This window comes from Heterodontus francisci, chromosome 11 (assembly GCF_036365525.1).
Source record: "Heterodontus francisci isolate sHetFra1 chromosome 11, sHetFra1.hap1, whole genome shotgun sequence".
NCBI classification, from domain to species: Eukaryota; Metazoa; Chordata; class Chondrichthyes; order Heterodontiformes; family Heterodontidae; genus Heterodontus; species Heterodontus francisci.
This window is the reverse complement of record NC_090381.1, coordinates 44,347,063-44,370,393: the sequence shown is the minus strand read 5'-3', so window position 1 is coordinate 44,370,393 and position 23,331 is coordinate 44,347,063. Positions and strand designations below refer to the sequence as shown.

The window sequence follows — 23,331 nt, the reverse complement described above, 5'->3', positions numbered from 1 at the left end:
TTCACAAACCACTGACCACCTCCAGGTGCTTACCCATTGTCTCTCGAAACAAGGAGGCCAAAGAAAGAAGAAGAAATATATGTTTTCAATGTTTGGTTATAGGGTTTAAAAAGGGCACTATTTAATAATTTATTTTGTGAAAAGATCTCAGATTCTAATGAAGCATTACAACAATTTGCAATTATTTATTACTCATCCACAAAACGACAATTATCAGCACTTGGCTACAACTTTACTCTAACCCAATCAATACATACCAACTTGAGAAGGCAAATCAAGTGGGAAAAGGATCCAATCTGAGGGCAGGAAAATTGATAGAACTGTAACATTGTGTAACAATTTTGTACCATGATCAATTTTGTGTATTAAGAATTCAAATAAGAGGGTTAATCCCAGAAAGGATGGTAATCATACAGAATTGATGAAAGTTACTGTTTAATTGAGAGACCTCAGAGACTTGGCATCAAAGACTCAAAGCAACACTTTGTATGTTGTATGTTGAATTTAATTGATTATAAGCATAAGGTTAACAGTAATATTGTATATATAATCAATAGCTACGTCAAATAACAGAATCCAATTCCGTAACAAACAACACAAATCTCTAAGCTTATATGAATGATTGAGGGAGAATCTCACATCCCTTGGAGACATCTGATATTTCATCAACCTTCTCATTTAACACAATGATGTCTATCTCTCAGTAATAGTTAAAACCAAATTTGTATGATGTTAATGCATTAGTCCTTTTACTTGTGCAATTGTTCCCATCTAGATACAACAATCTTCATATGCCACTCTCCTTATTTTATACATTTCAGTTGGCTGCTGGACTTTGGGCCTCGATGTGTCATGCAGATACTTAATTGCTTTCTAGTGAAGTTTCTATTATTAAAAGTAAAAGGTTCAAAATATATATTTTGCTAGACTTAATCTGCTTTTAGGATAAATCTGCTTTATGTAATCAATTTAATTTTTCATCAGGTTTGAAGCCTCTTGGGTTTATCAAGTTAAATTGTTGTTCTCTGCCCACACAGCTGGATTTAAGAAAACATTCACTTTCCATAATATACCAACTGTAAAAAAACATGAGCATAATAATCAGAACAGAGCTGTAAACCATCCTCTTCTTTCTGTTTTTTTCCTGTCCGCCTGTACTCGTGTATTTCTCAGACGTTTTCCACTGGAGTTGATGTTTGCGCCATTTAGCAAATATAGGAGCCTTGCTCCCTGTGTTTAATTTACTCCTAATCCAGTCTTAACCCAATGGTACGTTTGTGCATCCATAGTCCATAATTCTATCGGTTACAGTAGCTACACTCTGGAGGGAGAGCAGTGCAGCCTCAGCTGTCTGCTAAACTCCTGTAATATAAAATCATCTTAAAGTCATGTGAGGAACTTACATCTTGTTTTTCTTAATATATTTGTTCAATCTGATCTTATTGTTAAGAAGTATATGCACTGGAAGTTACAAAGGAAATGCAGATGATGGATTGATCAATTCATAAAAACAGCAATGGGCGATTACCAGCTGCACAATGAATGGTGCCAGGCTAAGTACTTTAAGCTACTACAATTCAAATAATCATCTCAGGCAACCATAGTCAAACATTCCTCCACACAAAGCACAGAATATTACATCAACATTATATGAAAATAGCACTGAAATTAATTTAGTCATGAAATTACTATTTTCATTACTGAAGTCTTCGGTGTCAGAAAGCTTATAAATAAGGCTTTAGGATTCAAATGTTATCTGGTTGTGGGGACAAGGGAGGGAAACTGGTTTTAAACAGTAAGTTCACTAATTCCCAATTAAAATTCAGTCTTGCAGTAACTGAAATGAATATAATGCTTAAGATGTCAGATGCCTCGGAATATGCTGTGATGCAGCAACACATCAAAGCATTCCAATGGCGTAAAAGCATTTTACGTGAAAACTTTGACCACTTTATCTACACAAATATGATGGCTTTTCCTTCATCTGAACATTTAGGTGTGCTTGATTTAGATATATGCAAATTAATGGGAACATCCTCCTATGTTCTCCATGTATTTCCAGGGTGCACACCAACTGGCCCACATTGAGAAAAAGTTTGAACATTACTGTACTAGTAAGTTCAGGAGATGATGATTTTCCCTTCCTGTTCCCCACAACCAGTCCCATGTGCAAGCATTTCCCCCCCAAGTTCCTGTCCTGTGATATGGAACTCACAGAAAGGTAATGGTCGGAACACGTCCACATTCCACTTCTCCAGTGCAGAATTTGTTAGACCAATAAACTGCACCACTGGGTTGAACGCATATGTAATATATCTAGGGAGAACCTCTTCGATTCCAGCTTGGAATCGAAGTTTGCCTTGGTGCAATCTCTTTGGCACAAAGAGAAAACCATGACTCTGGTCGGTTTGCCTGACATATAGCCGTCACCTCCAGACAGGCAAAGCAAAATTCAACATGACACCTACAACATATAATATTTTTACACCCTCTTAGGTTGTGCTCAAGCAGCTTGCCGCAAGTAGGGCATGCCCGAATAGAAGGGCAGTTTTTCACTACAGTTTCTGCGAGGTTAACTAATGGGCAGTTGCGTAATGTATCCAATTCTAAGTTGGTGCATCCTTCGTTGTCGCATCGATCAGAGCGTGGCCCAGGTCCCTTCCAAGGTTTCATGCATTGCCAGCAGAACTGGGCAACACTCCCTTTCTCGGCAGTGCAGATGATGCAGTGGACACTCAGGTTAGACAGGTCTGTGCGTTCAACAAATGTTCCACATCCTGGACACTATTGGCAAGAAATAAAGTGAGGTAAATAACTGACCAGCAATAACTCCAGGTCACAACAGTGAAATTCTGGCACGCTAACCTGTTGCATTATTCAGTCAAACTTGTTTAGCTGTTAATGTGATTGACTCTGTCTTCCATTTTTAATTATTGGCTATACCATAAACTCTATCCCATTACAACCAACTCAAGTTTTGCACCTAGGGGTAGTTTCAAAGTTAAAAAGGTATAAATTCTATTCAACTAATTTAAACTACCCTTTCTTTTGCACTGACACACAACATTATTGGACTTCTAACTGGTACCCAACATTTCTATACTTTAGTTAATTCTGGTGTGTTTGCAGTATACAAATGTCAGACATGATTGACTTTGTGTCATCTGCTTTTGAAAAATATTCAGCCTGGAGTTTGCTGTCAATGGTGAAGCAAGGGTGCTCACTGTTGACCATGAAGAAACCTGGCCACAAAGATCTAGCAATCTCTGTGGTGTGCCTTTCCTGACAGTAGTTTAAAGCAGGCCCTAAGTCAAGGGAATGCAACAGTAGCAATGTCGGCAGGCAAGATAAACAGACAATCAAATTGAAGTATTCATACACAGCAAACCAGGAAGTTAAAAGCACTTAACATCTTTCACTTTTAATTTAAATTTTCAGATAACAAAAATAAATGATTGGATTAAGATAGAAGTTAAAATAAAGTTAAACTGCTGAGAAATTAAAATAGATTTTTTCAGATATGTGGAATTTTTTCTCATTATGGAGAAATTTGACATTTCACAAGGCTAGTGAGAGTAATTATTAGTAGTAATTATGAAGCTAGTACATTGTTAAAAACCCAGTTACACTTCGTTCAACAATTGTAACTTTTTCAATGGTTTTTACATTGAGACTAACAAGTGTAAGAGTTCAAGTTTTGATCAATCCCATTGATTTCCATTGCTTGCAGTCTGGGGATGCCTCAACAGTGCACCCACTGGAGAAGCGTAGCATTACTGACAGCAACTTTCTGATGTCAGCATTATTCTGCACATTTGCAGACTCCAGAAGTTACTGTTAGTTCAGTGGTGTAATGATGGTGAATGCTGACAGTTGTGCCATCATTACCACCATAAAATCTGGGCCAGTGTTTCTGAAACAGCGTTAATGTGTGAAATCACTTCAGTGATCAGAAAATAATCCAAAACTTTTACTTGTGTTTTATATTTAACATGCATCCTCATTTTTAAAAGCACGGTTATCTTGTACTGTATTTCTATTGTGAAACTTACTGATTTGTATTCACAGTACTCAGCTGCAGCCAGCACGGCAACAGTTTCCTCAAAATATTGCTGCTCCTCGGTGGTCAGTACTGCTAGTTTGCGAACTTCATGATAGGGCCATTCCTGTCCACATTTGTTTGTAGTTTCCTCCTTCAGCGCTGGACAGAAGAACTTATACTGACCCTGTAGTTCCAAAGTTAAATTTAAATTAGGTCCCAAAACTTCAATTGGGTGACGACGATGTGAGTGGCAAAAAGGATTACACCACTCAGTTACGAATCCCTCACTGAGTTCCCAACACTTGTCCGACTGCCTCACAGTGTCCAACTCCCTCACTCAGTGTCAACCTCCCTCACTCACTGTCCGACTGCCTCACTCAATATCCAACTGCCTCACTCAATGTCCAACTGTCTCACTCAATGTCCAACTGTCTCACTCAATGTCCAACTGTCTCACTCAATGTCCAACTCACTCTCTCAGTGTCAACCTCCCTCACTCAGTGTCCAACTGTCTCACTCAATGTCCAACTGTCTCACTCAATGTCCAACTGTCTCACTCAATGTCCAACTGTCTCACTCAATGTCCAACTGTCTCACTCAGTTATCCTCTGATCTCCTGGAATTAACACAGGCAGCCTGTGACTCCCAGAATGGGAATGAGAAGCTATTTTTTCTTAAGGTGGCATAAAAATATAATAATAGATGGCATAAAGAATTTAGCAGGAATTTCTTTATACAGAGTGTGGTGAGAATGTGCATACCACTGCCACATGGAGCGGTTGAAACAGATAGCATTGATGTATTTAAGGAGAGCCTTGATGCTCACACAAGGAAGAAGTGAATAGAGAGATGAAAGAGGGAAATAGACTAGGTGAAGGGTCACATCCAGTATAAGCACAAATAAACACTGGCATTGGCCAGTTGAGCTAACTGGCCTTTTACTGTGCTGTAGACCCTCTGTAACTCTGATTATATTTTGACCACAGCAACACGGGAGTTCTATAAAGTTATCAAATTAAATGTGGCATCTACCTATTGGTAGGTAGGAGACATTGAACGTGCTTTTGTTCTACTGAGTTTTGTGCAGGATTAGTTGGAATGCCACCCTTTCTTATCTTCTGTATTCAGTGCAAATTCTTCCAGGGCATTTAGCATATTGCCTTAAGTCTTCCTTTGCATTCTTATCGTGATTCAATGCTGTGTTTAATATTCTGTCAATAAACATTGATGTTCCTGTATATTAACAAATTCCTTCAGTAGAAATGTTAACACTTTATGACAGAATCTTAAATCTATTTGAGCTCATCTCAATATCAGACAGATATTTCTCAGGCCTCTAGCACTCGAGTATTGTATCAGTAAAGCTGAGTCTGATATAGTGCATTGAAAATCTGAAGATAGGAAAGACTCTAAAATGATGTGGATATTAAATAATATTGTACTTGAGTGGTGTAGTAATTAAGAACAATGATTCAGACTAGTCTCAGCCAGGTTGGTAGAAAAAACAGAGTGTAGTTAAAGCTATGCACTTCTAACCATCCCAAAAAAATCACTTACTCAAAATATAGTGTGACATTGGGACCAAAATAACTGTGTGGGAATGATCCAAATGAATCCCAGGGGGAAAAAAAAACAATGAATGGAAGTGCATGTTGTATTCACACAGAATTTTAATTTGCTGATGGTAGAAAAAATATTGTAGCACAAAAAAAGCCAAATTTGAAATATGCTTTTTAATGAGAATTAGAGTAGCACTTAGGCTGAGCAGGGTTCATTTAGTGATGGAAAATAAATGCTGCCCTTGTTAGCACCACCACACCTTCAGAATGATTTTTTTTAAAGAGGTTATGCATTCCAGACTGCCTGAAACTTGGCCTGTTTTGCAGGCAGCATATGGTCTGCTACCCCTTGATGTGGTCACTGTGGCATATCTCATTCCACCTGAAATGGAGGGAGGAGGATGAATCTGTTAGGGAACAGATTCTCTTGACAAAATCTAAATTTAAAAACATTTAAGAAACAGTGCTGCAGGAGGAATAAAATATTATAGTTGTATTTTTACATATTTATATAGTTCCTTTAAGTTTGCCAGGCTCAATTTAAAAGCCAAAAATGCTTACCTGATCTAGAAGGCTTCGACACCAACCAGTCAGTGAGTTTGGATCCACTGCATGTTTGCAGGACATTTCCGCTCGCAAAATATTAGGATCATCATCTCCTGAAATAAAAGTAGCACAACCATTTTTGAAAGCGTGCTTACTTGGGAAACAGCCAAATGCTAATTACCAGTAGCTAATGTACAGGTCAGGAAAGATAAGACTCCTAGATCTAAAGGGACTAAATTTGATGAAAATCTTAACTTGAAGCTAGCCACGTGAAGCAAAACATCAAATGATAGTTATCCACTAAATTTTGTTTGTGCTATTGCTCCTACTCAATTTTAAAATGGCTTCCAAACTTCTAAAATGGCTGCCAATATTTTCAAAGAAAATGCACAATGGAATACATTTTTCCCCCAATATTCTTGATTGCCATCTTTGTAACATGCCATACAGGCTGCCTGGCTGGTAACCCTTTAGTTAGGAGTGGGTGGAATAAAGTGACTGAATTAGGGTCACTAATCTTCTAGGATTGTCCTGGAATTAAAGATTAATCTCCTGGATATTACTTTGAACAACCTTGGAGAAGAAAAATCACATTTGACAAAAGTGCTTTTTTTAAAAAACTTTTTGAACACTTTTGTTAATTAGTTAGACTGGGTGGTCAGAGGTCATGTGATCAAACCTCCAGGCTTATACCCAACCAGAGTTGGCAACTCTGGATTGATTGACTATTAGCATTGAGAAAAAATGTTATTAATAATGTAGAGCAGACTAATGATACATTCTTCAAAATCAGTATTGTTGACTTTTACTTGCTGTGGAGTAAAACTTGATATGAAACTTGTAAAGGAAATAGTAAAACGACGTTTAATATGTGGGAGTGCAAGAAGTTATTTTCTAGCTGGCAATCTGACCTGTGAAACTACAGTATGAATTAACAATTGTCATCACCAGTGTGCAAGATAACCTTTTAGATTTGTTCCTTTATTTTCCAGGTTGATTGAACCGTTGTTTCATACAGTAGAATCTCTCACACAATTGATAATTGTGGCTTCCAGAATTCTTCATTGGAATTTTACTCTATCTCCTTCAAAAGTTAATTGATTTTTAACCACAGACATTTTAATTAGTGCACTTCTAATTTTCTCAGACTGAAATGAGAAGGGAAAAAAGAAAGAAAAGCAATTAATTGTTTTATTGTTTAGTTTGTAATGTTGAATGAGAGTTTCTCTGTATCCCACCTGCTAAAAAGAAACACCAGCAAAGTCTCTGCAAAGTTCAATCCAACTCTGCACAGCTATTTATACTTCTCTATACACATCTGGGAGTGCAACCTTGAATGCACCATGATTTTACTAGCAAGTAAAATTTGTGGATGAACTCTTGCATGTACAGGGCAAAGCCTTGAACAGTTTAATTGGTTCACTAGTATATCTGTGTATATTGTCATACGTGGAAGGAGGTGTAATGAAATAAACAATGAAATGGAGTAATGATGAAGCTAAAAAGTCTACTGTTAAAACTAAAATACAGGAACTTGGACACTTGAACCACAGTCAAAATGGAGTAGTGGCCATGTGACCCTTCCTGTACTGGAAATCCACAAACTCATCTGCAAAGATGGGGCTCATTAGCCACATCTGAAAAAGCTCTGGGGAGAACCTCTTTGAAATTGAAAGGAGCTATTGTATATTAATAACTCTGATCAACATGAATGAACTAACAGAGGATGCTGGAGACAGTCTGACTCATAGCCAAACCAAGATGAATAAGGTGTGAAGCTGCATAACAGAATGATTCCCATTCAAACATCAAATGATAGCCATGGTTATCATCCTGGTTCATTGTGTGATCAAAACAAGGGAGAGGGCCATGCGTCTCCTAATAGAATCTCCAATGTGATAGATTTTGACTTTAAAAAGGTAGCTGTCTGGACAGAGAGGGAGGAGATAAAGCCAACATCACAGAAGCATGTGAGAAGGATTCAGCAAGCAAGAACCCTGCTGACCAAAAACAGCTACCACAGCAGAGACATCACAAAGAGACTAACCATCTGTAAAGGTAACAAACTACACACCACCACCTTTGGACAGTATTACAACCACGAGAGCTGTACAATACCTCCTCAAGGTCAAGATTGTGAATAATCAGGCCTGCAACATTTTAAAAAAAGACTTTTCCTCTCAAGAAGACTCAATAATTTTTTGTAAACTATAAACACCTTACTTGGGACTTTAAACTACCTCTTACCCTTTTCTCTCTATCTAACAATTCTTGTGTATGTATGGGTGGGTGAATGTGTGTGAGAGATGTTGCAATCATTTTGAGATTTGCTTAAAAATAGCTCCTTTTTTGTCTATGAGAAAACCTAACATTTGCCTGTTTAATTGACCCCAAAGACACTCAGGGACTAAAAGCATAATTTTAACAACATACGACTACGGTCAGTTGGGAGGTGAACAGTGGGAAGCACCCACATCCCTTATCATCTGTCCAGAGCAATATCAGTAAAGTCATCTGCACTAAGGAAATCAGCTGAAAATCAGAAAATGTCAGGCAACATCCTGAAAGCACACAAGGTCTACCCAAAGAAAAATCTTATAACAACAATTCAAAAAATCGTATCGTGCTAATCCATGACAGTGTTTTTGCAGAAAGAGACTCTAAAGTAAATTCTGCCGGTGGTTTAAAACACAGCAATACTGCATGTAATAGAACATATATATTTGCATTTACCTGTAATTTCATCCTTCCTTTTCACAAATTTCAACGTATGATCATTTGGATCATAACTTTTCTCTGTTTGCTCTCGGTTTTTTGACATCTCGCAAGCTGCAAAGTGTAATCTGTTTGCTGAAACACTGAATATAAAGTTGACTGGAAAGTCCCTTCAACAAAACGGTTCCGGAAAACAACAGCCTTCACTGCTGATCAGATGATCTTGCACAATGTAGCTGCAAGCGTATTAGACAGATGATAAACCAATCTAGGATATAAGTCACACACTGTCTCTTTGTGTTAACACTCCTTGGGCTGCATTTTATATTGCCGCTGCCAATTTAACCATGGCTGTCTGCACGCACGGACCGCAAGTCACGGAGCCGCCACGGTATTCAGCGGGGGGCTCATATTAAATGGCGGGGGCTGACCACCCACCTGATAACGTGAAGATAGTGGGCTGTCCGTCCCAGGCAATGGCATCAGCAGCCTTTGCGTAGGCACTGATACCATTTTTAAAGGGCTTCGAGCCCTTCCATTTTATTTACATATTTAAAGCTGCAGTGAAATTACAAATTTAAATAAATTTATCCTGACCCTCTCCCAACCCCACAGTAACACTGGAAGTAATAACCTGCCCTCTACCCACACCCCCCTCCAAAATATTTACCTTGTGCATCCGATGTTCCTCCACCCGAAAGTTCAGAAACTTGAAACTTTACCCCTACCCACCATCCCCTACACCAATGACAGGACTCTGATGCTGCTCCCCACCCCCGCCGCACTGAAAAACCTACCTGCTCCCCCTTCCCCACCAGTGTTCCACCTCGAATCCCCAGACGGATAATTTCACACTTCTCCACATCATACTCCATCTTCTTGCCCAAACACTTAACTAGTTTGATATCCCTTTGCAGCCTCTTTACATCCACCTCATGGCTGACTTTCCCACTTAGCTTTGCATCTTCAGCAAACTTGGATATGTTACATTCATTAATCCACATCTTTGTGTAGCACAGTGGCAATGAGGAGCAAAGAGGAAAAAGCACTCCTGCAGAGTAACAGGCAGAACTGAGCAGGGAGCAGGGTCAAAAGCAGATGAACATGGAGCAAAAGCTAAGTTGCTCAGCAGCATTTTTAATTTCCCAGCTGAGGTGGAAAATCTGTGGCAAAATGACCACAAGGAGACAGAAAAAGCACAGCACAGTGGCAAAAGAACAGCTGAGGCACAGTAGTGCCAAAACAACCCAGGATTATTTTTCATTTTGCACCATGGCAAATAAAGGTGGTGGATTGAACATTGAGGCCTAAAGTGGTCCAGTAAAGAGTCAGAAGTAGGGAAATGCTGAGAATCAAGGGAGGAGGGAATCAGGTAGTTTGTGGTGCTGCAGAGGTGGAGGAACAGGGGAGGGATAACAGTATCACCTAGTGGTTTGAGGCCTGTTATTACAGCAGGACAGGTGCATGTTGACATAAATTTATTTCATTATAATTATTGGCTAGAATTTTTACATTATAAATATTGAGATTAAAGTTTTTGTTTAAAAAATCTAAGGATAATGTAGTCATGAAATTTGCACCACATGCAAGGCTTGATATCTAAGTAGAGAGATACAGGTTCAACCAATTAAGAAAGAATATTGCTACTTTGTTTCAAGGTGTATTATCTTAATGAAATGTGGCATTCACATATATGGGATAGGGGACAGAGCCTTACATCATTTTATGACAGTAGGTGCAAGTAACATGTTTCGAAGTCAAGTCATTGTATTTTTTTAGTTCATTTACAGGATGTGGGTGTCACTGGCAAGGCCAGCATTTATTGCCCATCCATAACTGCCCTTGAGAAGGTGGTGGTGAGCCACCTTCTTGAATCACTGCAGTCCCTGTGATGTAGGTACACCAACAGTGCTGCTGGAGAGGCAACTGAGTGGCTTGCTCGGCCATTTTAGGGAGTAGTTAAGAGTCAACCACATTGCTGTAGGACTGGAGTCACATGTCAGCCAGACCAGGTAAGGATGGCTGATTTCCTTCCCTAAAGGATATTAATGAACCAGATGAGTTTTCACAATGATCAAGTAGTTTCATGGTCACCATTACTGAGATGAGTTATTTATTCCAGATTTATTTATTAAATTTAAGTTTAACCAGTTGCCATGTTGGGATTTGAACTCATGCATTATTAGTCCAGTGTCATTACTACTATGCCACCATTCCCTCCCTGTTACATGGCATTGTAGCATGTTTGCAAGAATGCAAACCAACATTCAAATAGTGTTTGCATGAACATGGTGCCTCTTTAAATTTTGTTTTGGATTTAGTAATTTTCTTGTAACACAATAATACTTTAAGTTAACAACAGCGGCAATCTTTAGTTTCTGTTTCATATCTCAGTAAGAAGTGGGGATTTACAGGAACTGAGGGTTGTTTGTTTATGAAGATAATGCACTTTGGCTTTTTCACTTGTCCTTCAGAGTTTAGTTTCAAACTTACATTGTTCATATTTCTAATTGCCACCTTCATTTCACTCAAGGGGAAAAAGTCATCACAATAACTTATATATTTCCTCCTAATTTTCTACTCTATATCCTCCTCTCTTAAAGGCAGTGTTCTAGAAATTCAGGAGTGACACTTTTGGGCTCACAGTGAAGTAAGAATGAATCTGATAGTGGGCTTCGGACCCTATTGCCATAGATTCTGTGTGGTGTTACAGCGCACTGAAGAGTGGGGAGAACAGGTAAGAAATCAGGCCATAGCTAGCACCGCAGTGGCCCTATGGCAGGTGGGTCTGAATGGAGATAGTGGAGGCCGGGAAAATGCGAGGGTTATGGGGAGGGGTGGGGTGGCTCTTCTCAGTAAGTGCCATCTAGAAGAATAAAATCAGGGGTATAGCCTTTCTGGAGTGTATGGGGACACCCGAGTAAAGCCTGGCTACCCGACCTGAACCCGACCAAACTCGACTTCATGTGTTGGGTTCGGGTCATGTCGGGTCTGTGTCCTGAGTCCAACATTCGGGCTCAGGTCGGGTCAGACTGGACTGTGCTGTTTTGTTTCATAGTGTTTTTGTTTTGATCTACAATTTTTATCCGTTTCAGTAATATGTTTGTTCTTTTAGGGTCGGGTCGGGAATTTTTAAAAAATAGAGGACTTGGGCCCGGGTCGGGTTTTAATTTTATACCCGAGCCAGGCTTTATACCTGAGTTCCCGTCCAGTCACGTACCATCCTGACTTGGACATATATCATTGTTTCCTTTTTTTTTCAGGTTGTTTTTCTTCTGGTTTGCACTTGCTGCTGTTCAATATTCAGTGTATTCACACCTAATCTGTACTAATGCTTTGTCTTTCAACACACCATTAACATATTGTTTGCCTTTTCTCCGTGACCTTTTGGTCAGCTATGTGGCCTGGTCCAATCTGCACCTTCTCCTTTGTTATTTCTTGCCCCACCCCCACCTCACTTGTTTATAATCTGTGACTTTTCTAATATTTGTCAGTTCCGAAGAAGGGTCACTGACCCGAAACGTTAACTCTGCTTCTCTTTCCACAGATGCTGCCAGACCTGCTGAGTGATTCCAGCATTTCTTGTTTTTGTATCATTGTTTCTTCATTGGCGTGGGTCAAAATCCTGAAACACCCGACTTAATAGTGTTGTCGGAGTACCTTCACCATGCAGACTGCAGCAGTTCAAGAAGGCAGCTCACAATGACCTTTTGAAGAGTAATTAGGGATTGGCAATAAATGCTGGTTTTGCCAGTTGTATTCACATCCAGAAAATGAATAAATGAAACCACCTAGATCATGATCTGAGGAATTTAGGAGCAATGGTCCTTAAACAATTCTCTTCTGATGACGCACAATTCACTCTTTTCTGGGTTTAATGGAGGCAGGACAGGGAGTGAGTTAGCCATTTAAATATTATAATAAGGCTGAGAGCCTCACATTTAAATTCTCTTACAGGTTTAATTGTGCCAGTCGAGTTTCCCAGATCTTGGGAGGTAAGATTAGCTTGTGGGCCAGGAGGAGCAGGGGTGCATCCCCCAATGCCCTTAGCTTCACTGGGATTGGACGTACACCATCCCACCCATTTAGAAACCCCCATTCAAAGACGATCTCACCCCAACCCTCATTTGAGGATCACATCCCCTCTTTGGGGTCACATGTTGGATCCCCCCCACCCCTGGATCAAACTCACCACCAGGTGGGGCAACAGTTCACACACACCTCACCCACAGTTCATAAGTCAGAGGTCAGGCCCCCAAACACTATCAGCTGCAGACTCCTTAACAGGGATTGTGGTCTGCTCCAGATTGCTCCCTGTCCAACTGGAAGCCAAGCTTGTCAATCAGTCTGACTTCCAGATAGACATCCTGTCAAAATAAAATACACATACTGTGGAGTTGACCCTCTACTCAGGAGACCTGGCCTTGTCATTGAACGTCAATGGTTCAAAATAGAAACAGGAAACGCTGGAAACATTCAGCAAATTAGGCAGCATCCATTGAGAAAACATGAGTCGTCAGTTGATGATGCAGCCTGCTCAGCTGAGTGCCTCCAGTGTTTGATGTTTTTGCTGCAGATTTCCAGCAACTGCAGTATTTTGCTTTTGTATCATCTTCCAACTTCTCTACTGAAGACTGAATTGGGGGAGAGAGCAACAATTTCCCTTTCTCAAGATTGCAACCCTTAATATGCATTCCTTAATAACAAACGTACCTCCACTTTCAAGAAAGAAAATAAAAATCCTTCCATTTATTTCGCACATTTCAAAAGCTCAGAACATCCCAAAGTGCTTTTCAACCAATTAACTAATTTTGAAGTAAAAGCAAAATACAGCAGATGCTGGAAATCTGAAACACAAACAAGAAATGCTGGAAATACTCAGCAGGTCTGGCAGCATCTGTGGAGAGAGAAGCAGAGTTAACATTTCAGGTCAGTGACCCTTCATCAGAACTGGCAGATATTAGAAATGTAAAAGGCTATAAGCAAGTAAAGTGGGGTGGGGGCAAGAGATAACAAAAGGGAAGGCGTTGATAGGACAAAGTCACAGAGAATAACTGACCAGAAGTTTATGGAGCAAAGGCAAATGGTATGTTAAGGGTGTGCTGAAAGATAAAGCATTAGTATAGAGAGGGTGCTAATGGACTGTAAACCGAGCCAAAACTAATTTTGAAGTTTAGTCACTGTTATATTGTAGGAAACATGGAGCCAATTAGAGAACAGCAAGGTCCCACAACCAGTAATATGATAATCTTCAGATAATCTGTTTTAGTGGTGTTGATTGTGGGATGAATATTGTCTTGAACTCCCCTGCTCTTCTTTGAATAATGCTGTGTGATCTTTTACAGGGCCTATTCTAAGTTATAGAGTGGCATATTTATCAATCAGTGAACATACCTGGTGTCTGTTAGGCTTCAGGAAACACATTACCTGCTTATTAATGTCTGATATGTTTATTTCATTGGTACATTGATTGTGTTCTTGCTGCCGTGAGTACAAGAAGCTTCTGCACATCAACTAATGATGTGCTACTGCCTGAGTGGAAACTGAAGGAACTTACCTTCAAATAGCTGATGTTCTTTAATGATGACAGTCATAATAATCAATTTCTAAATCATTCATTGCACCCACTCCAGCACAACCATGTTACTGAGAATATTAATAATTAGCGGAGACCCGCAAAACATTTGCGGTTAAATGTTAAATGCAACAGTACTTCTTTAGATAGAAGATTTCCAGTTATTCTTTCACCAAAGACTTTAACAGAATCAAAATTTCTGACTCTGGAAACAGGCCTAGCAAGATAAATACGAATTTTGTCAAGAGTCTGGCCTTGTGTCTTGTTTATAATCATAGAATATGAAAATCTAATTGAGAACTGTTTTCCCCTGAGTTGAAAAGGCAGGATTACATCTGATGGGCTCAATATTATTCGAGGAATAAACAATCTATTTCCTTGAAATCTGCCTGTTATAATTTCAATATCTATCATCAAAGAAAACAGCTTCCTAACTACCAGCCTTGTTCCATGACAAATTCGTTACTTCAGATTCAGCAACATTATAACTGCTCCTTCCTTGTGTCTAGGTTTGTGTGGTGGTATGCCCATTGAACTTAGACTGTGTAGAAACTCTGGAGGCAATAGATGTTATCATCTTCTTTGTCTACAGGATCAATGCTTATGTATTCTTTCAATTCACCTTACAGCTTTTCTAAAACTTCATTTTTAGCACAAAGAATGCCTTTCAAATAATAAGTTGGATCAAATAATTCTCAAATAATTGTCCCCTGCACACTTAACCAATTCCATCATCTCATCCACCCCTCCCATGCCATCCCCATCCCATGCCATTTCACCCCTCCCATGCCATCCCCATCCCATCCCTTCCATCCCTCCCATGCTATCCCCATCCCTCAGGGAATCAATCTCTCCAACAAGGGTAACTTCACTGTGGGGCTCCCCTAACCTTCAGCTGTTTTTGTTTTCCACCCCACCGCCACCACCAACTGTTGGCAGCCGCACGTGCATTGCTGCTCCAGTCCTTTGCATGCCCCACATACTTCTGCATGCACCAGGCACCACCCACCAAATATACCCACCAACAGATGCACCCCTTAAACTGACCAATCAAAAAAGTCCGCACAGACAAAAAAAAACGAGATTATTATAGATTCCACATTGGGAAGCAAGCCTGTAAATATCCCAGATCACAGTATGATCTTTTAAATATAATACTTATTAGTAATGTATAGGAAAATAAAATTATTGCCCAAGAACATATTATGTAAAATTTAATTTTAAATATTTACTTTATTCAGTAAAAGTTGGAAAAATGTACATTTGGTTTCACCTGCTAAATAATCACTGTAAAAATACCAAGAATTTTATAGTAATGATGTAAATCTACATTTTGAAACAATTTTGGTATAGATGTAACAAAGAGGTCGCATAGATAGCTGATGAAAATAGCAAGCTCTTCGACATGGTTCGTATTCAATGCAAACAGTATCGATAGATTTATCAGTACAAGTACCTCACCTCCACATATAAATGCAACCAAATATATTTTTAAAGCAATAACTTGTATGGATGTTAAGACCATGGTTGTGTTTGCATTCCTCTGTAATTATGTAGTGAGATTATACAGAATCTTCAGGTCCTTGTAATTATTCAGAGGTGAGATTAAATCTTATCACTGTTCCATTCCTCCAGGCAGACGTAGCACCATCAGAATTGTGGATTTATCCTTGAGCTTGTAATCGGTGAATTTTTTCACGTCTTCCAATTGCTCGTTTGCAAAAATTAAGCGCAGATCATCAGCACTGGCTAATACAAAAAAAAGAGAGAAAATGAGACAAAAAAAACCTAAACAAAACCACACGCACTTCCTAAATAACATCATTAGTAATTCTTCTAATTTTAGAGTTAAATACATTTAGATCCAGCATCACCTCCAGAAAGTTAAATCCCAAAGATGGGGTTAAATCTTGTCAAACCCAAAGATTTTAATATCAACATAAAGCACTTCTGCTGTTAAACACGCAGCCACTTTCCCATTAGGTGTATAGAACATCTTAGGGACAATTTTCAATTTCCATCACCCGGTGGAGCGGATTGTCCACCCAATGTTCATCTCGTTAATTTCAGAAGTCCACTCTTTAATCATTTCGCACTTATTACCCACATACCTGCTTGTCCTGGCAGTCTCTCCAGCAGTTTTTCCTTGAACTTAGAGACGAACATCTCATCAAATTCCGTCTCTGAATGTGAAATATCAACAGTAATCTTTTCCCCTTTCAACCCCACCACAAACACTTGATAGATTTTCCCCATTGTTTTGTCTTCGGAACTTTAAAAGCTGCTGAACGTCCTTCGTAATTCTCGAAGTCTCATGTATGTAAACAGGATTCAGTTTCACTTTTAGTTTCAAGCAATTTACTGGAACTGCAGCACTGAGCAATCTTAATGCTATGTGATACTTTCAATTTTTTTTTCCAAAATATACTTTATTCATAAAGATCTGTAAAAAATACATTACCAAACAGTTTCAAACAGCACCAAAAAATACAAACATTGCAGGGGAGATCAGTTTCCTTCATTACAATCATGAGTTGCTTCACAACCCTTCCTTTTCACATTTGTCATGCCAATTACATTTTTACATTTACAGCAAATGAAAATTTTCCCGATACAGTTCGAGGGGTTTCCCATGGATCCAGCCCCTCAGTTCAGCTTGGTGAGGGGACCTTACACTGTGGTCTTTCCCCATTGAGCCTTTGCTGCGGCTGCCCCAAGCTTTAGTGCGGCCCTCAGCACGTAGTCCTGGACCTTGGAATGTGCCAGTCTGCAACATTCGGTGGTGGATAACTCTTTGCGCTGGAAGACCAGCAAGTTTCAGGCAGACCAAAGGGCGTCTTTCACCGAATTGATAGCCCTCCAGCAGCAGTTGATGTTTATCTCGGTGTGCATCCCTGGGAACAGCCCGTAGAGCACAGACTCCTGTGTTACAGAGCTGCTTGGGATGAACCTCGACAAAAACCACTGCATCTCTTTCCACACCTGCTTTGCAAAGACACATTCCAGGAGGAGGTGGGCAACCGTCTCTTCCCCACCACAGCCACCGTGGGGGCATTGCGCAGAGGGGGTGAGACTTCGGGCGTGCAGGAAGGATCTGACGGGGAGGGCTCTTCTCACCACCAGCCAAGCTACATCTTGGTGCTTGTTTGAAAGTTCTGGTGATGAGGCATTCCGCCAAATGACTTTGGCGGTCTGCTCGGGGAACCATCCGACAGGATCCACCGTCATCTTTTCCCATAGGGCCTTGAGGACATTCCGTGCACACCACTGCCTGATGGATCAGTGGTCAAAGGTGTTTTCCCTCAGAAACTGCTCCACGAAGGATAGGTGGTACGGCACGGTCCAACTGCATGGAGCGTTCCGTGGCAATGTGACCAGGCCCATCCTTTGCAACACCGGGGACAGATAGAACCTCAGCACGTACTGTTTGCGTACTGGAGGTCTACACACAGCTTGATGCAGACGCACACGAAGGTGATCATCAGGATGAGGGCCACGTTGGGTACATTTTTCCCGCTCTTATCCAGAGGTTTGAACATCGTGTCCCTCCGGACCCAGTCCATTTTAGATCCCTAGATGAAGCGGAAAATGGCTCGGGTGACTGCCACAGTGCAGGAGTGGGGTATGGGCCAGACCTGCGCCACATACAGCAACAACGTGAGCGCCTCGCACCAACTTCTGTAAAATTCTTTACCCTAAATGTTATTGATAAATTATGAAGTGCTTTACCACATGAGAACTATTCCACTACACAATAAAGTAACAATTGCATACTTTGGAAAGATAATCTTCTGTAATTTTCTACACATGATGTGGTCTTGATTTTCCTCCATTTGACTGCCGGAGTTTGGACTGTTTCAGAGCTGCTGAAAGTGGAAAGTGCATAATACTGCATCTCAGAGAGCAGCTATAGTCAAAGACCATCTATGTAAAAACAAAAATACTCAGCAGGTCAGGCAGCATCAGTGGAGAGAGAAACAGAGTTAACGTTTCAGGTCAGTGACCTTTCATCACACCATCTACATATGTAACGTCAGTGCAAACATTTCACTGAATATGATCTGTATCCCTTCTTACTCTTTTGTTTCCCATGTTGCCAACAATTGTGCTATTTCAGTCCATATTTACTTGCTCCTTCATTAGCAGAAGGTGGGTAAAGTGGCTGGTGCTTTCCTCCTGAAGTCTTTAAATATTAAGTTGTCTCTTGTTTGAGGGCAATGGAGGCTCCAGTAGTGCTTTCTGCAGGCTATGTTTCATCTGCTACCATGGCAACATAGCCCTGCTCATTTCTGTCATGTGCCAGCATCTGAAGGGCTCGGACCCTTGAAATGTTACGCCCCAAGGCTCAACCAATGATGTCTCCTGATCCTCTGGTCAGCAGTGAATGCCTCTTCATCCTTCACCACCAACTCCTCCTGCCAATGTGCATTATAGTCTGTGCATTATCAGCCTGTGTATTATCTGACTGTGTATTATCAACCTGTGTATTCCCATCAGACTCAGAAACTACTTCCCCTTATTACACCCATACCACAATTAGTACTTTGGGTTAGTGCTTTGGAGGGAGACAGCAAATGTGTGTGAAGAGGGGGCAGGAATCTTTGATACAGATGGGCCAGGTTTCCCTTGCTGCACTTCCTTTGATGTGACACACCTAGGGCTGAATTTAATTCAGCCACTTGGAGTGGGAATGGAGGCATGGGAGCCAGAGAATCGCGTCGGAAGCGTCTGCCCAGAAATACGCCGTCATAGCATCGGTTCCGGATTTAATCAGCGGCAGGAAAGCATCAAGGTGGCATTGCCATCCCAAAGCCATGGGAAAGTAATTTAAATTGTAGAACACTTACGTTTAATACCTTAGTATCTAATTCATCGTGATTCAATGGGAGGCTTGGTATTAAGTGGATGGCGGGCAGCCGTCACGAACCTTAGGATTCCTGACTGTGAAAAATTGGTGGCACAGAGGTGAGGCTTCAGTGTCATGATGGGTAGGCAGCCATGCCCAGCAAAGGATCGGGGGAGAGGAGGAGTGGAGGCCATTGTCAGCATACAGTGTGGCACGCTCTACAAGGCGGGGGTCAGGGTCTTGGGTGCTCTGCAAGGGGTTTAGGGTTGCGGGTGGGAGTGCTGGCTGAGCAGGGACTTGGATGGTCTGCAGTGGGGGAGATGGCTAGGGTTTGGGTGGCTGCATTGGGTGACCAAACCATTGAGTGAGATGTTTGGCTGTCCATACTGCTGGATGAGAGTTGTAATGAGTTCTTTATGTTGTCTGATGCAACATAAATGAGATGCATGGAGTCCAGTTGGTTGAAGATCTCCCGGGTTAGATTCTGGGTACTGCCTGTGCGGAGTTTGCAAGTTCTCCCTGTGTCTGCGTGGGTTTTCACCGGGTGCTCCGGTTTCCTCCCACATCCAAAGACTTGCAGGTGATAGGTAAATTGGCCGTTGTAAATTGCCCCTAGTGTAGGGCGGTGATAGGGAATATGGGATTACTGTAGGGTTAGTATAAATGGCTGGTTGTTGGTCGGCGCAGACTCAGTGGGCCGAAGGGCCTGTTTCAGTGCTGTATCTCTAAATAAAAAAATAAATAAAAGCTTATTCACTATTATATGCACTACAGAGCTAACTATTTACAGAACCTTCCTCTAGGTATTATAGTTGCAGAGTGACTCTGAATTCGAGTCACATAACCTCATCCTGGTACTTAGCTCATTAGCATATTAAGATCTTAAATGGACATCACTCTTAAAGGCAATCATACAACAAGAGGGTCAGCTATCAGCAAGGATGGACACTGAGGGCCATCAGTGTGTTTGCCAGGAGGGGTAGCAAAAGCACAGTTGCCAAGGCAGAGTTGTCTTTGCATTGACAGTGCTCTGAAGGCCTACTGATCACCTGGCATGGGTCTCATATGCCTTGTCTTTTTGGACCCTCATAGCTTGATGTGGCACCTCCGACAGAGGGAGAAGCAGCAGCAGGCAACCATGCCAAGAAGGGTTCATCTGTGCCAGAGAGTGTACTGGACTTGAATCAGCTTCCTCCAAGCATCTGAGCAGCATTGTCAGTGAAGACTACGCCTTTCCAGGGAGGCCATCACTAACCTATACACCATGCTGCCGGACAAGTTGCGACATATGGAATTTGGGGGTCACCCTACGACCGTGGCCCTGAAGATCACAGTGGCACCAGACTCACAAATTCATGCCCGTCTTTCCTGGTACTCCAAGTTTGAATCCCTCCAATCAGATTTCCACCCCTGCCACAATACAAAAATGGCTTTTATCAAAGTCACAAATGACATCATATGTGACTGTGACAAAGGTAAACTATCCCTCCTTGTCCTTCTCAACCTGTAGCCTCTGACACAGTTGACCATACATCCTCCTCCAACACCTCACCACTGTTGCCCAGCTGGGTGGGTGGGACTGCTCTCACCTGATTCTATCCTTATCTATCTAATCATAGCCAGAGAATCACTTGCAATGACTTCTCTTCTTGCTCCTGCACCGTTACCTCTAGTGCCCCCCAAGGATCCATCAATTGGCTCCCTTCTAATTATCATCTACATGCTGCCCCTTGGCGATATCATTCGAAAATACAGCTTAGTTTTCACATGTATGCTGACGACACCCAGCTCTACCTCACCACCTCTCTTGACTCTACTGTTGCTAAATTATTGGACTACTTATTCGACATCTTTATCCAGTACTGGATAAGTGGAAATTTCCTCCAATTAAAGTTTAGAAAGAGTGAAGCCATTGTCTTTGGTCCCTGCTCCAAACTCCATTCCCTTGCTACAACTCTATCCTTTTCCCTGGCAACTGTCTGAACTAAACCAGACTGTTCGCAAGCTTGGTGTTATATTTGACCCCGAGATGAGCTTTTGACCTCATATTCATGTCATACTAAGACCACCTATTTCCACCTGCGTAACATCGCCCAACTTCACCCATGACTCAGCTGATCAGCTGCTAAAATCCTTTTCCTGCCTTTGTAAGCCTCCAGACTTGACTATTCCAATGCACTCCTGGTCAGCCTCCCAGATTCTACCCTCTGTAAACTTGACATCATCCAAAACTCTGCTGCCTCTGTTCTAATTCACACCAAATCCCATTCACACATCATCCCTGTGCTTGCTCACCTACACTGTCATTGTTAAGAAATGCCTCAATTTTAAAATTCTCATCTTGTTTTCAAATCTCTCCATGGCATTGCCCCTCTCGATCTCTGTAATCTTGTCTAGCACCTCAACCCTCTGAGATACCTGAGCTCATCTAATTCTGGCCTCTTTAGCAAGCCCAATTTTAATTGCTCTGACATTGGTGGCCATGCCTTCAACTGCCTAGATGCTAAAGCTCTGGAATTTCTTCACTAAACCTTTGCATCTCTGCCATATCCTTCTTCCTTGAATAATTCCTTAAAACTAACTCTTTGACCAAGCTTTTGGAGACCTTCCCTAATATTGCCATAAGTGGCTCGGTATCTAATTTTGCTTTATAGCACTCCTGTGAAGCACCTTGGGATGTTTTACCACATTAAAGGCATGAGATAAATATATGTTGTTGTTGCAAACATGCACCTCTTGCTTCTCCCCCTTCTCTCACCCCAACCCTACCCTTGTGACTTTCTCCTTTCAGATCCCTAAGAAATACCAGTTGGTTAAATACATGTGCAGGAGTGTGAAGTCCAAGAGGAACAGGACACAGATGAAAATGTAAAATCATCATTTGATCTGACACTAGCAGCCACCAGCTCAGGCACTGGCACTGCACGTACTCTAGAGGGTAGCATAGAGGTCGAATCTACATGTGGTGAGTCACTGGGCACAAGTGGCCTGCTGCCAGGGCAGGGGGAAAGGATAACACAGGTGCCAACTCTCCAGTGGATGGGGTGATGCATGAGTTCTGCTGCAGAGGACTCAGATGAGGGCATTGGTGGGGTGGCATACAGAAATAGGCTGATAGTCATGCACAATGAAATGCTTAGTGCATTGGCAGGCCAGTCAGAAAGCTTGTTGTCACTGACAAAGAGCATGGAGGAGTTCTGCATCAACTTGGCACAGGACTTTGCACAGAGTTTGGAGCCTATACTTCCCAGTGTGGTATTATTGGCCAACTCTATGACAGCACTTGCAGACCTGACCATGATGCAGTATTTGATGGCCAATGCCTCAGCTTCCATTGCAGCACAAGCAGATGCCACCTAATGTCTGAATATTGGAAGCTCAGACGGAGGCCACGCAATCTTAACCTGCTGCCATGCAGGCTCAGACTGCTTCCATCGTGATTCCTCCAACAGATTGCTGCCATCAATGCCGAGATGGTGCAATCCAAAGCAGGGGCTTCCAGGCCCAGAGCTGCTCGAGGTCATCCTGTAAGAACAACTGCTGGAAGTCAACATCTTCCACTAGCCGTGCTGCAGCCACTGGGTTAGCACTGTAGAGGAGCACTAGGCCAGGCAAAGACAGCCACAAGAAAGGCACCAAGGGTGATCAGTTGATTTTTGTATGGACTATTGGATGTTTTGTTCAGTAAAGTTGGCTTGGAATTGTTGTATTGTACTAGCTTTTATTTCAGCATTATGGCCAAGACGATGCTGCAATGCTCGGTGACAGATGGAAGGTTAACTGCGTGACTGTTTTAGAATGGGAATTTCTGGTTGTGTCCAGTGGAACCAGAGTTCAATGAAGAAATCATAGGCAGGTCGGCCAGAAAGGGTTGCCTGCTCCCCATTCCTTCTTTTCCTCCTCCTCCTCTTCCTCAGTTTCTCACTGTATACCTGGTGGCAAGGATTGTGCCCTCATGATGTCTAAATTGTGCCTGACACAGCAAAACACAACAAAATATGGCACATACTCCAGCGAGCACTGCAGGATTCCTGCAGAGCGCTCCTTG

At 41.5% G+C, this 23,331-nt stretch overlaps 2 protein-coding genes across 2 annotated transcripts; both read right to left on the bottom strand.

Moving 5' to 3' along the window:
* Window positions 1-346: 346 nt before the first annotated feature.
* si:ch211-212k18.15 (uncharacterized protein LOC563681 homolog) lies at window positions 347-9,325 on the bottom strand. The gene is made up of 4 exons (XM_068042076.1): window positions 8,881-9,325; window positions 6,163-6,260; window positions 4,053-4,226; window positions 347-2,784 (listed from the first exon to the last, which is right to left on the bottom strand). Exons 1-4 carry the CDS (start codon window positions 8,966-8,968, stop codon window positions 2,317-2,319), a joined length of 828 nt encoding a protein of 275 aa, XP_067898177.1. The 5' UTR covers window positions 8,969-9,325; the 3' UTR covers window positions 347-2,316.
* Window positions 9,326-15,640: 6,315 nt separating this feature from the next.
* On the bottom strand, window positions 15,641-16,799 carry zgc:194655 (uncharacterized protein LOC794380 homolog). The gene is made up of 2 exons (XM_068041415.1): window positions 16,549-16,799; window positions 15,641-16,186 (listed from the first exon to the last, which is right to left on the bottom strand). Exons 1-2 carry the CDS (start codon window positions 16,691-16,693, stop codon window positions 16,053-16,055), a joined length of 279 nt encoding a protein of 92 aa, XP_067897516.1. The 5' UTR covers window positions 16,694-16,799; the 3' UTR covers window positions 15,641-16,052.
* Between the last annotated feature and the right edge of the window lie 6,532 nt (window positions 16,800-23,331).